This window comes from Syngnathus scovelli, chromosome 20 (assembly GCF_024217435.2).
Source record: "Syngnathus scovelli strain Florida chromosome 20, RoL_Ssco_1.2, whole genome shotgun sequence".
Taxonomy (NCBI): domain Eukaryota; kingdom Metazoa; phylum Chordata; class Actinopteri; order Syngnathiformes; family Syngnathidae; genus Syngnathus; species Syngnathus scovelli.
In genome coordinates this window covers 5,836,793-5,854,587 of record NC_090866.1, presented here as the reverse complement: position 1 = coordinate 5,854,587, position 17,795 = coordinate 5,836,793, and the positions used below count along the sequence as shown (strand labels likewise).

General features: G+C 43.5%; 2 protein-coding genes and 1 long non-coding RNA gene across 4 annotated transcripts in view; all 3 read left to right on the top strand.

Annotated features, from left to right (window-relative positions):
• The first annotated feature begins 4,019 nt into the window (after window positions 1-4,019).
• Window positions 4,020-8,793, top strand: trib2 (tribbles pseudokinase 2). Its single transcript, XM_049756617.2, has 3 exons — window positions 4,020-5,223; window positions 6,217-6,509; window positions 7,067-8,793. Exons 1-3 carry the CDS (start codon window positions 4,954-4,956, stop codon window positions 7,524-7,526), a joined length of 1,023 nt encoding a protein of 340 aa, XP_049612574.1. The 5' UTR covers window positions 4,020-4,953; the 3' UTR covers window positions 7,527-8,793.
• A 1,681-nt stretch (window positions 8,794-10,474) lies between these two features.
• LOC125989926 (uncharacterized) lies at window positions 10,475-11,352 on the top strand. Its single transcript, XR_007488750.1, has 4 exons — window positions 10,475-10,598; window positions 10,747-10,800; window positions 11,084-11,180; window positions 11,294-11,352. It is a non-coding gene; the product is annotated as an uncharacterized lncRNA (long non-coding RNA).
• A 2,155-nt stretch (window positions 11,353-13,507) lies between these two features.
• LOC125989917 (kelch-like protein 29) overlaps window positions 13,508-17,795 on the top strand; it is an 84,932-nt gene continuing 80,644 nt past the window's right edge. For both annotated transcript variants that reach the window (XM_049756396.2, XM_049756397.2), the window contains exon 1: window positions 13,508-13,796. The gene's annotated coding sequence lies outside the window, so the exon portion shown is untranslated. The remainder of the gene's footprint in view (window positions 13,797-17,795) is intronic.

Sequence of the window (17,795 nt, the reverse complement as noted above, 5' to 3'; positions counted from 1 at the left end):
ATCCCCAACTTTGTGTGCAAAGCTGTCATTTTCCTAACGACTGTAAAATTTGCACCCATATTTTTAAACTTTACTAGAAGGGTGCAGCTCTCAGGCAAAGCTGAAAAATGAGATTTCTGTGCTTTGGATGACAAAAAAAAAAGACCTAAGAATAAAAAGCAATGGAGCAGTAATATTATAATTCATGATGTGTATCATTTAAAATATTTAAATATGTTATAAATGCTGTAATTAAATAGCTAAACCAAAGCAATTGTAATTAATTATGAAAACCAGAAACAAAAAATAAGATTCATTTGTATGAAATCAGGCTTTATGAAAATAAAAAAGAACCTGCAGGCGACGGTTAGCGATCACGAGAAGATCACATGAAGCGTCTGTGTCACATGCTAAGCTGTCACATGGGGCGGGAGCGGACACGGCAGCCGGTCCAAACTGGTTCTGGGGGTGGGGGGGAATGTTTCTTGCAGGTATCACGCCGACGAAGATCGTTGTCATTGTGCTTTAAATCCACTCGTCATGCATCAGCGGTTAGAAAGAAATGACATGTTAACTGTAATTGATAAGAACTTAAGTCAACATCTAAAATGGTTTTGCGTTCTTACTGCATCCGCCTAGGCTGACACTGACAGCAGTGCCACGGCAACTGGCAAGAGCGACCCCCCCCTCCCAAAAAATAAAGACTACCACTCGAGCCAATCAGTGATGCTGCTAAAATTTGTCCACTGCAAAGCCAGGTCGGCCTAAGGGACTTAAAAAAAAACATAGTCACACGGTAAGACGAGTAATACATGCTGACTGCTTGAACAGAATCATGCGCACTGTAATAATTGCCTTTCATCGCTTTTTCTTTGTGTGCATGTGTGTGTGTGTGTGTGTGTGCGTGTGTGTGTGTGTGTGCCCGCTAATGTAGCATAAACAACAGCTTGCGCAACACCAGGTCAACTGGAAGCAAGATGGGGTGGCTCTTGCCCCACTCTCGCTCCATGATCCCCCACCCTCCCTTCCCTTCCCTGCATGCCTGCCTGAAGCGCTTCACCCAGCACACACCTGCACACACACACACACACACACACACAGTTGCACACACACGTAAAAGCACAGAGCGCAGGCCACAATGGAAAGTGTGAGTCACCCTGTGCTCTCCTTTGGTACTGTGATCCGAAATCATTGCAGCGTTGAGTCACTACAGGCCTTCCTTTGTGTGTGTGTGTGTGTGTGTGTGTGTGTTGTGTGTGTATTTTCTGACACGTGGCTCGGCTTATTCGCAATGATAATGCAAGCAATGCGTGCTTGAGGGTGGCCATATACGCCGCGTGTTGGTTATCTGCATCATGAGTACGTGTTCATTTTGAAGGATCCTTCAGTTGGAGGACGGTTACAAGGTTCTTAAATGTTATTCCCGGACAGATTTCATCCAAATGTCCAATTGCGACAAAGATAGCTGTCAGGGTCGAAGGGGAAGCACAGAGGGCGGACTGACCCGAGCGGCACTCATCTGGGTGATAAGCGGTGAAAATGAAGCAGATAAGATTCGAGCTGTGAATCTGTTCCAGACGGGCGTCACGGCAACACAATTACCACAGGATTTAAAGATAGCAACGGCCGCCGCCTCTTCTTGTCGACTTGGAAGGTTTTGAGGAATGTGAGTTTTTTTTAGTTTTTTTTGGGACAAACTAGTCCAGCAGTGGTTCCTACCGAGCTCCAATCCAGTCCTCTCGTTGGCAGTAATTCACTTAAATCACCACAACGGGACATCCAACAACAATTTGTTTCCCGTCTACGAGTTGAACTAACCCAAGCCCATCCTCCTCCTCTAAGTATCGAAGTGGAGGGCGTGCAAGACAGGAAGGTGGGAGGTTTGAAAGTGAAAGTGGCCCAAATGGAAATCGGATACAAGGCGCAGCCAGCAGTCTGAAAGCTTCTGACCTTTGAGAATAAGGCGGATGTGGAAATTGTTGCTTAGCAGGTTTTCGGAGCCCACATGTGCACATAGTGTACACGCTCACACTTAGTACGCTTCCCAGGCTCAGGTGACAGTCCAAACACTGAAAACATGAGAGACTGCACTGGCGATGACTCATCCGTCCATTGATGAGTTTAACAGCCATCCGTTCCACTCCACTCCGCTCCGGGGTTCTGCCTGGGCTCGGCTCCCTTGTGACTCAACCCCCGACCGGCACATCTCCTTCCCTTCAGCCGAGCAGCTTAAATTAGAGCTCTGGCGGCGGGCCATGCGAGAGTGCAGCAAACACACAGACAGACATTCACACCTCTGGATGTCTGACTAAGAAGCGACGAGCCCCGCCGCAAGACTCGCTCCTCACTTTGGCTGCCATGATGCGTCTCTGCCAAAGGGCGTTTTGTCATGTGCACATTTTTGGAAGAATATGCACGCTTCAGCAAATTATGTCTCAATGGCACGGGCATCCTTAAGTATGCTAAACACACCGATGGGTGCCAGCTTGCGATGGCCAAATATGTTGTAAAGGCATCATTAGCGTCAGCGCTAATACGGCAAATGTTGACAGTAATCACAGGCCGCCCGCTTCTGTTTTATTTTTTCTTCCTGTCAGGCTTCAAGTTATTTGGCCGAGAGGTCTTTAGAGACGACAGTTAAATTATTATCTTAAACATCCACTCAGCTTTGGAATCGTCCTCCCTCTGTGCTTCTATCATGCAACTATTCGGAATGTTTTTTTTTTCTCCGACCGCCGCTCTTATCTGCCTTTGTCCTCAATCCGACGTGGCCTAGATTCTCGTGTGATCAACTTTTAAAGCCGTCTCTCTGGATTTGTTCTTAAAAGTAAAAAGTCATCATGGTCGTGCTTTTTTGAGGGCTTTTCACATAATATTTGCCGATCAGATGATGTGTATACATGTACACAAATTGATGCCATCTTTTTGTTTCACTCCCAAGATTTCCAACTAACAACACAAAATGAATCGCTGATGTATTTCCGAAGTGTAAGCAAACACCTGGTGATGCGTGGGCACGCTCGAAAATGAATCACGTTGACTGACTGACGCCGCCGTTATTTTCCTTTGCAAGTACGCGTGACAGGTAACTCTTGATAAGAGCTGTGCGCGTGTGTTTATGGTGTACTGCTGTATAATATTTCCTGGAGGATGGCGAAGGGTTGCCATGGCAGCAGCGTGAATGAATGTGTGTGCAAGAGCTTTTTTTTATGAGAGGCCAACTGAGGACAGGGCGTTTGTCATTTAGCCGTCGTTTATCTTGCAAGCTGCTGACATTTTTTTTTTGACCTTCCCGCATTGTGCGGAGACATAATAGCGACATAATCATACCCTCGGATTTCATGTTTCAAGAGCTACTGAGAGGCTCCTGCTGTGAGGAAGGACGTGTCAGCGTCAGAGCACAGTGCATATGGCGGCATTAGGCCTACATGTACCATTTAGGGAGACATCACCTGGAGGAATACACACACACACACGCACGAGAAGATGAGAGAAGACTGTGAGAAAACAAGAACTAAAATAAAAAGATGAAAAGCATTGAGTTTCTAGGAATGCTGAGTGCCTCAAGCTGCATTCTAATGTTTGATTGCAGAGCTATGATGACATTCTGGACGTTGTGCTCTGGCCCCTGGAGGCCCGACAGTGGCCTGACTCGGGTGAGTAACGCTGCTGTGACAATGCGAGGAAGCTAAGCCATGTTCCGTCGATTGAACTCTGTCAGTCTTCTAGGACACATATGGATGGATGGATTCAGAGCCAAAAGAAATGGTGGGCAAATCCTGCTTGTACTGTATTCCTCTTGCCTGAGAGAGGGAAAACACCATTCCCAACCCCCACTCTCACCGTTCCAAGAGGAAACACATTTTGGAATGCTGCACATACAGTAGCGTCTCCCCTTTCCTCCTCCATCCTCTCCCCAATCTAATTTGCCAGCACGCGATGCATTCAAATTCCACGTCCTGTATTTGCATATCCAGGAAAGAAGTGAGGGCGGTGTGAGCCAATAGGAACCCGGAGTGGCCGTGACGTCATGGAGGCGGGGCAGGAGGCTTCTCGCTTGCAGACGCATTACGTGACGTTCGAGGCAGTGTGCAGACCGTGCACTGTGCAGCTCCATTCTGCACTGAAGGAACCAGGCAGGATCCCCCCACGATCTTCCCCTTCGAGTCACGGAAGAGGCACCTCGGCGTCACGGGAAAGGATGCACTGCTGAATCAAGGGATAGGCCCGGGAAAGTAAGCCGGCCCCGTCCCTCTTTCTGTCTTTTTTCCCACACGACAAGGGACACCATCCTTCCACCTGGAAGCCAGAGATAGCGAGGACGACTTCTGCTTCTCTTCACAAAATACCCACCACCTCGTCGCTTTCTTCCCCCTCTCGCGTGCACGGGGGTTTCTCCGTGACGAACGTGGATTCGATGGAACAAGGGCCGACCTGGTTCTAGTTAGCACAGAGGCTAACTAGTTAGCTACACCTGCTAACCACCATTTGTCGATATCAACTGGGAACAAGTTTACTTTGCCTATTTTTTTTACTGCTCAAACGAGCATTCATTCTGATTTATTGTTTCTATTTTACGAAACGTGCCATTCAGTTTTTTATTATATTTGTACACCGGTAAAATAAGCTAACACACGAGCAGCTGCTTTATAGTTCGCGTTCAATGCATTAAAACTGACCTTTTTGACAGCTTAGTGCATTTTTGAACGATTTAACACAATATAATAATAATAATAATAATAATCAAGTGGGTTGGAAGACGTTCTCCGCGGATTTGGAACTCTTATTTGGGACGATTTTGCGTTGAATGGGAAAACAAAAGGCGAGTGGAGCCAGATATATTTTGCCTGTTGTCCTGCAAGTTGCTTTAAATTTAATTTATTAGCCCCGCTGAGTAAGCTGCATCTTGACCGAGGAGGATCCTAAAGCGGACTAAAGAAGATCCCGGTGGAGCTATTACACCAACATTCCCCCATGAACATACAAAGGTCACGTCCTATTAACATTTCACGTCATGGCAGATCGCGGCACAAATCGCACGACTTCGACGATTTATCTTGCCTGAGGAGTGCCGAGTTGCACCAGAGCTTTAGCCCCAATCTCGGCTCTCCCAGCCCGCCTGAGACCCCAGACGCGTCGCACTGTATCTCCCGCATCGGGGACTACCTGCTGCTGGAGCCCCTGGAGGGGGACCACGTCTTCAGGGCCGCTCACCTGCACAGCGGCGAAGAGCTCGTTTGCAAGGTGAGCACGCACGCACACGCACGCTTGCCCAGGTGCACGTATTCATATTTCATATGCAATGACGCACAAAGGCGCTAGCCTTGCCTGCAGCCAGCTCTGCACTTCTTGGCTCGCATTGCAAATAGCCTAATGGAAAAAGTGAATGGGGCAGCATGACGTAACGTTCAGAATGGGGCAGGAAGCACATACACGCGCACACATTGGATACCATCGAACGAGTTGCATCTGAAAGATGCCTATTTCTGATGCAATCGCTTCACTTACTGGATCGTGGAAGTGCTTTGAAATGGTGCATTGCATCATACCAGGTGGCTGTTGCTAACATTTTGACAGGCACATTTCAACGAAAACATGCCAACATTTACATAGACTTCCTACCTCACTGTTGCTGTCATTCAAAAAGAACATTCATCTATTGATAACGATGCGTGTAAGAAAATTTGATCATATATCAAACAAGCGGTTTTTATTTTTCTTCTGTAGTTATTTGTAGTCTGTAGTGCCCTCAGATGGTCAGAAAGAGCATTATCTTTTTTAAGACAGTTGATTTTGGTTTAATTTTGAAGGTGTTCACCATGTGTCTATCTTTAATATATTTTTTCCGGTATTTTGGCCTGTCTCTTGTATAAATGCCATTCTGTAGATTAAGGGCCACAGTTTATGGCCTTGAGTTACATCATAGTAAGCTCTCCTAGCGGTAGAAGCACTCTTACCTGGAGTCAATCTGAGGAAGAGGAGGGTGGGGGAGTGCTTTGCCATGGCAACTAAACCTGGGGCTGTGCTGCATTGCCTATATGATACCATTTTATCCGTCATCAATATTCAGTGTCTCATTTTTGGTGACAAGCCCAGCGACAAATTTGTTAATAATAATGTGGGAACTCCAAGGCAGCATTGATTACACAAAAATAAGAAGCTTTTCATCCCAAACTTTGGAGCTTTGACTGAAATGGTTTCCTTACGTCGGCCATTTTGTTTCCCCGCCCACCTCAGGTGTTTGACGTGGGCCGCTACCAGGACTCTCTGGCGGCCTACTTTGCCCTGGGCCACCACCAGCACATCAACCAGGTTCTGGAAGTCTTACTGGGCGAGACGCGGGCCTACGCATTCTTCGAGCGCAGCCATGGCGACATGCACTCATTTGTGCGCACCTGCAAGAAGCTGCGCGAGGACGAGGCCGCCCGCCTCTTCCACCAGATCGTCTCGGCCGTGGCGCACTGCCACGACGGAGGCCTGGTGCTGCGAGATCTCAAACTGAGGAAGTTTGTTTTCAAGAACGAGGACAGGTGAGAGAAAATCGTCCCTTTGTTTTTTCTTTTTCTGCACACAGTTTGAGCCAGACCTCACGCATCCTCATCTGGCTTAAAAGCTCTTGTTACTTAACAGCACTCTAGGGTATCCTAGCGGCTCCATCCGGTGAGCTTTACAGAGCAAACACAAGCTGTTCTTTTTTTTATTTATTTTTTTTAAGGTTGAGAAGTTGGGGAGCAGACAATCAGCTCCTTTTATCTGGGCCTACTTTGAACAAAATAAAATCCGCTCATTGCACCGCCACGTTTGTCTTCTTATCCAAGCGAGAGCAAATGTCAGCGTTAATCCTGAGGAATTACTCGCCTCGCTTGGTCCCGTCTTCAAAAGAACTTCCCGTCAAGTCTGATTACCCTGCTTGTGCTTCCTTAATTATGGGCCCCTTTTACACAGGTCACGTTAGCGGTACAAATTTTAGCGTTTGTTACTGTGTTAAATATCAATGTAGATTTGATGCATACTAAACATGAATAAAATAGTATCATGATTGTTTTCTGAGCATTGTCCTCACTTGTCCTTGTTGTGCATTGTAAAGAAGCTCTCTGAAGCTGGAGAGCCTGGAGGACACGTACATGCTGGCGGACGGCGACGACTCGCTGTCCGACAAACACGGCTGCCCGGCTTACGTCAGCCCCGAGATCCTCAACGCGGGCGGCAGCTACTCGGGCAAGGCGGCCGACGTTTGGAGCCTGGGCGTCATGCTCTACACCATCCTGGTGGGCCGCTACCCCTTCCACGATGTGGAGCCCGGCTCGCTCTTCAGCAAGATCCGCCGCGGCCACTTCAGCGTGCCCGACACGCTCACGCCCAAGGCCAAGTGCCTGATCCGCGCCATTTTGCGCCGAGAGCCTGCGGAGCGTCTCACCTCGCGCGAGATCCTCCAACACCCCTGGTTCTCTGCCTCGGTTGCTCCCGTCGCTTCCCCGGGCGGGCGAGGGGAGCCGGAGCAGATGGTACCTGATGTGAACATGGAAGAAGAGCACTTGTTCAGCTGAGCACACGCCCAAGCACAAACAGACCACAGCTGTAGTTTAGCCATGTTGTTGCCCTCCCCCTCCCTCCCCCACAACATTTTCATAGAAAGAAAGAAAAACTCTAAACCTGGCATGATGAACATCGGGAGCTGACCCACAAATAATAATGTAGCCACATGTGCTTATAAAGAAACTTTTTTTTTTTTTAATATTATATTTGGTTTGATGTGGTGTTTGTATCAAGTAGACATCTTTTTTGACACTACGGCAAGCATGAAGGGACATACCAATGACTGGATTCCTCATCATTACTTGGATTTAAAAAAAAAAGGTTTTCATTATTTCTCCTCAGCTTTTTCTTCTGGAATGTTTTTCTACATTATGCTGTTGTGTCCACCTGATACGTGTCCCGCCATTTTCAATTTGGAACTTTTGGGTTGTAAAATTCTAGGACTTTTCAAAGTGGCTAGCTTTCCTTGCGAATTCATGGGAATGATCTATATCCCATGAATTCTCACCAATGTAACTTTGACCATTTCTTCAAGTTTGCAACTTAAGAAACAGCTAGCTGTTACGAGAAATTCTGCCGCCATTTTGCGGCATTGTGCACTTAACTTGTGGCCACCATTAAAATTTTCTATTTAAAGTCTTTAGAAAGATGAGAGTGCAGCGTTTATTTAAATCAAACAGCTCTCTATATATATATCTATACAAATAAATAAATATAAAAAGAAGTATAAATCTATATATTTAAAAAGTACTACATTGCAGGGTTTTGTTTTTCTTTTGACACAGGACACTGTCTAACGTTTGGAAGCCATCTTGCGTGCCAGTATTTTCCCCCGCCACCCTCCTCTTTCACTCGGTGACAGTATTCTCGGTGTTACTTGAATTTGTTTTTTTTTTTTTTAAATTAATTCTTGGCATGCACCCCATAAATGTTATGAGCTTACTTAGTAGCAAGGGGGTGTTCCGGTCTGGTTTGGTTGTGCTGTATTGGCTTAAAAGTTCAACAAAAATTCTACTCCCCTCAAGTAAAGAAGATGATTGATTTGTTTTATGTAGATGGAGCTTCCTTTTTGAGTTAAGATGGTGCTGATTTGGTGCTAATATTTAGTCCTGAAGAAAGGGGTGGCAGAGAAGTGGGTTTTGCGTTTTTTTGTGGTGCATGGTGGGATATCTGCCTAGGATGTTCTGATTGTATCGTTTAAAAAAGAAAAAGAAGAAAAAAAGATTCTGGTGTTTTGTCCAAATTTATTATTCCGTAAATAAAATTGTGAACAGCGAATGGGTGTCATGTTATTTTTTCTTCCCAAGCAGGTATTTCATATGAACATAAAATTGGAATGCATAGTTAAAGCTGACTCAATATATTTTCATAAAACTGAAGTACATGTGTGTGTATACATATACATACATTGTGCATGGATATGTACTTATGTGTATATGTATACATGTGCATGTTTATTCATGTAAATATTCTTTTTTAGGCCTTTCCATTCCTTTCGGAACATAGGCCATCGGTGAAGAGTTTCCACCCTCGTCTGTCTTGTGCCATTTTCTCCAGCTGTTTCCACGACAGTCCCATCTTCTTGACATCCAGCTCTGTGCTCCTTCTCCAGTTGTTTTTGGGTCTTCCTCTGCTTCTTTTGCCTTGTGGGTTCCATGTTAACGCTTGCTTGATTATAGCCATGTTTTTTCTCAAGGTATGTCCTATCCAGCTCCACTTCCTCCTCAAAACCTGTATCTCTATTGTTTCTTGTTTGGTGCGGTCCAATAGGCTGGTGTTGCTGATGCGGTTGGGCCAGAAGATCCTGAGGATGCGTCTTAGGCAGTGGTTTGTGAAGGTTTGCAGTTTAGTGGTGATGTGTTTGGTGGTCCTCCATGTTTCTGATCCATCCGTTTTGACGTTGGAGTTGAAGATTTTGAGTTTAGTATTGAGTGAAATGGTTATGGTTTTCCAGATCTTTTCTAATATGTTGAATGCTGTTCTTGCTTTACCTATTCTTGATTTCATATCTTCCTCCGTTCCACCGTCCACTGCAATTACACTTCCGAGGTATGTGAATTTGTCTACCTCTTCCAGTGGGCAGCCCCTGAGGTTAATGGGGTTTGTGTTTTTGTTGTTTACTCGCATTATTTTGGTTTTTGCTCCGTTTATTTTTAGTCCCAGTCCTGCTGCTGTAAATATTAGGCTCATAGTAATTGACTAATAGTATATACGTCTTTATTTTTGTTTCAAGTAAATTTTCTATTTTTAAATCACAACTGCACAACAAACGAATTTCTCATAATAGTCGTAAAACTAAAATAATTTAAAAAAAGTGACTGTAGGTACCGTGCACGTTTTTTCTAGTCAAGAGCCATTAATAATAAAATACTTTAACCCCATCGTGTGGACAAAGAGTGAACTGTTAAATTTTAACCTTAGAAATTCACAAATAAGTACGCCTAATAACTACATTAAATGAATTATTGTATTAAAAGTAATTCAGTCTTAAATTGGTGTGATCTGGAATATTTATTTGTTCAGTTTGGACATATTGACAAATTTTATGTAGTCAAAAGTCAAATAATAAAATCATCTCCGCACACATCCTAAATAAACCAGAGCTGCAACATTAGACGTATAGAGGACCTCAGACAAGGCAAGGAGTCCTTCTACGTGGAACATTCAGCTCATCTGAGCAAATATAAACTCACGGGAACTCTTGGTCTGAGAAATGCAACAGATGGCCACTGTTGTTTCTGTCGTAGCTCTATAACGGACCTCCGCCAAGCATTACGCTGAATAAGCACTTATTCTGCACGTACCATATTGCCTAATTGGGGCTCTTGAAAGAATATTATGTAATGTATTCAGTATGACATTATGTAAATCAGGGATGGAAAACTGGCGGCGCTCGCCCACACTCACCCTCGATTAATTTCAGAAAATAAAAGCGTACTTGAGCTGACTAATTGAAAGATGTAATACCCGTGTTAACCACAAGACGGCAGGCGTAACCGAGAAGTGCCTTTAAACCCGAAGAAGACGAACGTGTCATTGCCGCCACAACATCAATCGTTAAAGTACTCAAATGGCAGTAACAAGTAATTCTTTATTTCTTATTTTTTTGTCTTTTAACACAGCGTTAACAGTTTGTTTAAAAGGCATGAATATTTTATAAATTTGTTTAATCTGAAAACATGGTTATAGTCACGCTTAACAGTGTTTCAAACGCGTATTGTGGTTTAACAGGTAGCCATTGCTATGGATTATTAATCGTTATCATAAGTGGGTGCCCCCTGCCAGGTAAGTGGAACAGCCTATTTAATTGGGATTTGAATGTCATTTGGGAAATTATATCGTCGTATAATATTAACATTTTTGAGTAAGTTAAGTTTTATGATCTTTGATTGGGTGGCAGATGGGAGGTCATATTGTCCATGTGCATTTGAAATTTAAAATGTGAAGACACAATAATGAACATAAGCTTAATAAAAACAGACATATGCACATATTTTGTCTTTAATTTGAATTATTTTTTCATACATTTGGTTAAAAAGTGTGTGGTCCTTATCTTACCCCCCTGTAGCGCTGAGGAAAAATGGTGGCTCCCTCCATTAACACCCATCATCACCCTTGCGCCATGGTGGCTTGGAGAGAACATACTTCGCAAGTCTTCAGCAGAGGTCCAAGCAAAATGTCATCACAAACAATATATTCCCTCAAGTGCATTGCGTTTGTTACACATGTTGCCGTCATCGTTCTTGCAAATTTTTAATAAGGTGATTGGCTCCTTCAGGTATCCGTAGCAGCAAGATGGAGGCGACATGTGCCAGCGTCTTGTGCGACCCAATTAGCAATTTTTAGACCTACGGTTATCTAAAAAAAAAAATTATGTTGATGTGATTGATCATATTTTATGCACAATATTGAAATGAATAGTGTATTTTTAAAATCAAGGATCATCATAACTGTCCCTTTAACGAGTTTTACCAAATAATCACCCAAAAATATGTCATCTAAAAATCTCCCCGCTACATGTTACTCAAAGAAAAATGTGACCAAATAAATAAAACCAAAATCGATATTTAAAAAGCAGCTTTTTAAGCAAGCTGCTCTTCAAAGTCTGCTCTAAACTGATCGCACTTTTCTTATCGGAGAGCTTTATTGTACAGCAGATTTTGTGCTGCTCCACGAGCACCTTTTTTTATGCTGCTCATTTGTCAAGGACTTAACGTGGCCATAAAGTGTTTCATTGGCGTTGTCCTGCTACCGGCCGCTCTTGTGTGGACATCAACTTTTATGTTCTACAGTATATGTTTATGTGACCGCAGGCGACACGTGACATTGTTCTATGGGATTACCGCACGCCTAATTGCGTAATGCAAACTCCCCAGGGCCTTATACATACGTATGTGTGTCAACTCATGTGTGTCACGTTAGGTTATGTTGAATTATGTTATCTTATGTAATGGGCATTCTGTAATTCTGCCCATAGGTCACAATGTGTAAAAAAAAAATTAAAAAAAAGAAAATTATTATTACTGCATAACTCCTAAAAAAATGTGACAGCGCCCCAAAATAAATCAGCAAAAAATAATAATAAAAAGAAAAATCGCCAAAAGAATTCTGCACAATTAAAAAGGAATCTATAATTTTTGGGATACGCGTAACTAAATAAACTTAAATCTCAGAGCAAAATCCTAAAAATGTGCTAATTTTACAAGGGCAACCACCTTAAATCAAAGTCTTTGTGAATCAAAAGTTGAACAACGGCTACTTTGATAGCGGCATGAATGTGATTACGATTTAAAATAGGCCAAGACCGAGCACTCAGACTCTCTTAAAAACGTGGATGCGTCTCAACTGTGACATTTCATTATTTCACTGGAAGTCCACAGCCGTGTTGTTATGCAGGAATAGTCTTACTTTCCTCAGAGGAAGAATCTAAGCATTATGGCAAGCAATTAACCTTCAAAAAAAGAAGAAAGAAAAGCTCAGTGGCGGTGGGTTCAGAGTGAATCAATGCCGTTTCATTCCCAGACAGAGATAATGGATCAACACAGACATACTGTCTGACAGCATAAATGTTTTTTTCAGTGTAATTCCGCTTCCAAGACCTCCCACTTACTTGATCTTACTTAGTACTACATAAGAAGTCATAAGCAGGAAGTACTTTGAGTCAAAGTAGACCTTCGTCAGCTGTCTTCGGGATAAAATGTCATCAAAGTTTGAAGGGCTCCAAAATTTTATGACTACTGCTTTAGCAATGGAAGAATAAATAACAAGTTCACCCCTAAAAGTTCGTTCTGCACACTCCTGTGTAATATGAGAGACAATACTCTTTGCTAATACTAATTGCTAAGGGGAATAATGGTGTCCTCGGCCAGTCAATTAAGCACATGGCTGCAGAGAATTGAGAAGAAAATAGAACGTTGCTAAAAAGGCCGACTATCTGCCGGACTGTAACGTTTTCCTCCAGGATGAGACGTGTGGAGCGTTTTAGTGAAGTAACCTTTTTGGAGTGTCTCTGCCTTCATTTGCATGCAGTCAAGCGTGATATTTATAGTCTCTCGCAGATAGGACCGAGCCTTTTTAAACACTGTCTGTCCCGTCTGGATTCCAGCGCCACCTGAATTCTAAACACCGGCACCCATCCGAATCTGAGTCGGAATGAAAGCAAGGACAAGCGATAATTCTTTTGGGAAGATAATGTTTTCTCAGAAACTCAATGCCACTGGAAGAGAAGCTGTGCTGCAAACAATTGTCAGTTGAGATCCACGGAGCTTTTGTCAGAATAAAAAAAAAAAAAAAAAAAAAAAAAAGAAAATCTCAATAAAATTGTTAAAAAAAAAAGTACTTGGATCTAATTGGATCTAAAACGAAGCCCCGTTGGCCAACATCACTCCTGCACTTCTACCAAGTGTACTGCAGGAGGCGCTGTTGTGCCAATGTTTGGCCCGAGCACGCTTGCACATAAAGGGGAGGGGCATGAACCGGAGTAAAGTGTCTTTTACACGCTGTCTTCCTCCAGTCTTCATCAGCGCACCTGCGACAAGCTGTCGGCCGCCTTCGGTGACCCGCAACGCGGACGAACGCGCTCACCTTTTCGCGACCCTCCGCTGCGCCGACTTGGACAACAATGCACCAGCGGTCCGTCTTCTTTGCCGGATAAACAACCGCGTCGCAAGGGACGACGGACTGACGGAAGAACTGAGGAACGAACCCAAGCCGCAGCTACTGGTGCTTGTCGGCCGGGGCGAGGAAGCGAGGACCAGCGGAGCAGCGAGCGGCTCCGCGAGGTAAGACACCCTGCGGCCGCCTTTGGGTGCTCGTATGTCGGCATCAATCGATGGATTTAAACGTTGTGCGCAGGCGCTGATGCTAATCAACTTGTATATTATTATTATTGTTATCAATATTATAATGATTTTTTACATGCATGCATTTGGTACTTATTATGGAAGTTGGAATCAATCCATGTTTTATTGCATTTTGCATAAATCTGCATGAAGTAACGACTAGTCATAATAGTGATTTATTGTTATTATCTAAGCAGTGTTCATTTTGCATTGTTTTAGCAATGGTGATGTAAACAATGACCGACACTTTATCTTGCACGCATTGTACCACCTTTAGCCGACTTTGCATAATATTAACACTATGGGTTCACGATATTAGGAATTCGACCTCTCACCCCTCGAATAAGCACACATAGATAGTATGCATGTTTTGTTTTTGGAGCAACTTCCTGACAGCGTCTATATTTAGTCACCGCTCGACTTGGCCAAGTCAGCGCCAGGCGTCATGTTGATTCCAGTGATGGTATTATCATAATCTGGCCTCCATATTTAGCATGATTTATCAACCCCCACCACCCCTCTTACTTGCTGCTGATGCCTTTACGAGCTGGGTGAAGCATCATCACCTACGTGCACTGTATGTCACTGTACTGAAGTAAATTTTTCTTTATGTATTTAACTCCCCGTATTTTTTTTGAAAATTAGGTGTTGCTTTATTTTATTTCCTCTTGTGACAAGTTATCATTTTTCTAATCCATATCCAAATGTATTTTTATTTTTGTACTCAAATATCGGTAGTACTACTCAGCATGTGAGTAGTTTTGCTGTATGTACAGTATTACAGTACTTTCCACTGTCACTGAGAGTAATCTGTCCTCGTCTTATGTGAATTACGCCGGCCGAAGGACTCGCCTTGGCCGGAGGAATTCATTTCGAGGTCCAACCGGAGACATTTATCCTATTCGGTGATGCCCCCCGGTGTCACTTTGCTCACCAAATTACAATACCGTTGCCCCAGGGCATTTGTGTCGTCGTTATTACCTCCACCAAGCACGAAAGTACGACGAGGTTGGATTTACGTGAAACTTAAGAAGTAGATGTTTGTGCTGTTGGAGTCGCAATGGAATTGTCCACCTGCCTCAAGACAAAATGGTAGCATCCATTGACGTGCTTGCGGTTTGTGTTGTTTTTGATTCCCGAGACAGATATTTGTCTTAACAATCGTAATGACAATTTATTGACATTTTGGATCCTCGTTATAATTAGAGTGCACTCTGTTGATTGGATGATGGCTTGTTTTGAGTGCCATGTTTCTGGGCATCGTGCAGTGGTTAAGGAAAAAAAAAAGATCAGGACTAATACGTCATGCGTGTTCTTGCATTGTTGCCGCTGGTTTGGCCTCAGGTTATGTGTGTGTAGTTTGAAAAAAAATAAAAGAAGTGAAGCGGTGCCAGCGTACCTCGTAAAACATGGAGGCGACGCAAGATGGTTTTGTGTGTGTTCACTGTGCTCATGTTTGCTTCAGTGACATAGCAGCAAATATTAACCCGTTGCCATGTGGACTGATCTATAAATGTTTTTCCAAGTTAAACCATTTGATGAAATAAATGTTTCTGCATATGACTGAAACAAATGAAAGGAAAAAAAATAACTATTGTTGTGTTCTTCTGCCTAATGAAGCCAAATTATGCGTGTGATTTCCGTCACTGGGCGCCTCTTGAGTCGTGAAGGGCATCTTATCTTACTGCACTTCAGCACGTGCAACACGTTAAGTGCAATACTTCAATATTAGTCCTTTTGTGATTGGATCATGATTGAAACAATTGATTTTGCATAATCAAGAGTCTAAGAAAGCAATTCAACAAAGTAAAAGAAAGATTCAGTACTTCATTAGCATTAGCAATATTTTTTTTCCTCCAACCCTTTTTTTACAGAATGCTGCTGAAGTGGCGATGGCTTGTGTGAAACGTCTGGGCGGGAAAAGAAAACGACGTGAGCGCCTTTTTAGCCACCAACTTAGCGCTCGCCTGCACTTAGCCTAATTGCTCCATGCAGTGATCGCTTTAGCGGCGATCATTGATCACAACGCATTGCCCCGATGCTGACCCGTGTTGATTAGCGTGTCCGATAGAAGTGGCTCGGGTTGGCTGTGACGTGACACGCCCGCTAATAACTTGATGAAAGCCTTTTAGAAGTGGCACAACGTTGATGGCATCAGTCGGACCGAGGCGACTTTGTCTCCGTTGCTATCTTTTGTGCAGCATAACCGCTAGATGCCTCTTCACCATGTTTGCATTGAAACCTGGCCTTGATTAATCGACTAAAGTTTGCAGTCTTTACATTCCTACCGGGTTTTAGTTCAATTCGCATTTATTTCATGTATTCAGGAGCCAATAATTCACTTCTTTAAACGTCCACAGCATTGAATCAGTTGATTTTGGAAATGATACAATAAGCTACTGTAAAGTGTCCTTGGAATACACTCGTATCAATTGAATATTAACGTTTGACGTTTTATTTTTTAAATTTTTTTATTTTTTTTATTTAAATGCCGCACTTTGCATAATTTCTCCTCCAGTGCCTGTTTAAAGCCGTAATCGTTTCCTCAATGCCCACTCAAGCTTTGCACGCTTTGCTTCGGAAACACTCAGGGGCGAGCGCCCGCTTTGAGGCCCGAGCTTGTCAGGCGCCATCAGAGAGGGCGGATGGTGAGGGGCCGGCCGGGTCTTGAGCGTCTCGACAGGTGGGCCACTTAAGCCTGTTAGCCTCATATGATGACACAGCGGGATGGCCGCTCATGCAGGCGGGCGGCTTGGGAAAAGACGTCTATCCGTTCAGCGCTTCGCCGCCAATGTCGGGATGCAAACCGATGTTTCGCGCGTTATTATTTCAACTTTGCGCAGTATGTCATGTACTATTTAAGCCCTACTGGATGTTTTTAAAAAATGCAGCGTGCCGGCGGAGCGGCACGGATGTCTCATTGTAATAATTCATCACAAATTTGAATAATTGAGGGGAAACCCTAAATAGAAGTCCACTGTAACGGAATGTCGCGTAAGCTTCTTGTGCTAGCCGTCGACTGCTTTGCCGCCATATGCTTGTCACTCATGATGAAAAGCTAGCGCTTAAGCTAGCACTGTTTCGCTTGTCCTAATGAAGGCGATGGTTCAGGAAGAGCATGTTTGGATTTGTCATTAGCAGCTACTTGAAGTAATCACTAAGGACAATTAATGACCCCCAATACTTTTGTGCCGCAGGTATTTACGCAGGCAAAAATCCACCGCCAGCATTAATTCATCAACAGCCGAGCGAGCGAGCGAACACGCGCCGGCCAGGCTGGGCCTTGGCCAATATTTCATGACGAAGGCAAACGGGTTGTAAATAAGACTCGATTAGAAATGCGCACGCACACCTTGGCGCAAATATGATTTATGTATCCTCTTAAGTCGAGAGCCACAAATGCAAATGAGACGTGTTGCTTGTAGAAGCTTTTACGTGTTTATTCCTTCGCCGCAGACAAATGATTAACGACCGCCAAATGGGATGATAACCCGAAATGAAAACCTCGCTCGTAACTTGTTTATAACGGTGATTTAATCTTATTTTTACCTTATGGGATTAATAACATTTATCTATGCAAACTCATATCGAGGCTGGGGTGCTTTTTATGTTTTATTAGTCAGCTACAACGAACACCAGGGGGAGCTAGATTGATAGACCAAGTAATAATAAAAAATAGCAAAAAAATTATAGAGCACCAAAGAATTGCGTTAAAAGGTGCAGCTTGAGTGTACCTTTTAAAGTTAAGATAAATGCAAATGTGGAAGGACGTAAATTGAAAATAAGTGAAATTGTAAAATGGTAAAATAGTAAAATGGCTGCTGTTTTTGTAACGTAAAATGAGTTCTTTGGGAAACGCTTTCCGAGATAGCTGGATGACGCTAAATTACAAAAACACAACGGTTACTTCATCCCGGCTCCCGGTTTTATTGTTCATTA

What these genes read in the sequence shown, in the direction of transcription:
- trib2 (XM_049756617.2), top strand. Translation starts at nt 4,954, where the DNA reads ATGAACATACAAAGGTCACGTCCTATTAACATTTCACGTCATGGCAGA. An exon ending in GCGAAGAGCTCGTTTGCAAG is followed by an intron (nt 5,224 to 6,216) that starts GTGAGCACGCAC and finishes CGCCCACCTCAG; the next exon opens with GTGTTTGACGTGGGCCGCTA. An exon ending in GTTTTCAAGAACGAGGACAG is followed by an intron (nt 6,510 to 7,066) that starts GTGAGAGAAAAT and finishes TGCATTGTAAAG; the next exon opens with AAGCTCTCTGAAGCTGGAGA.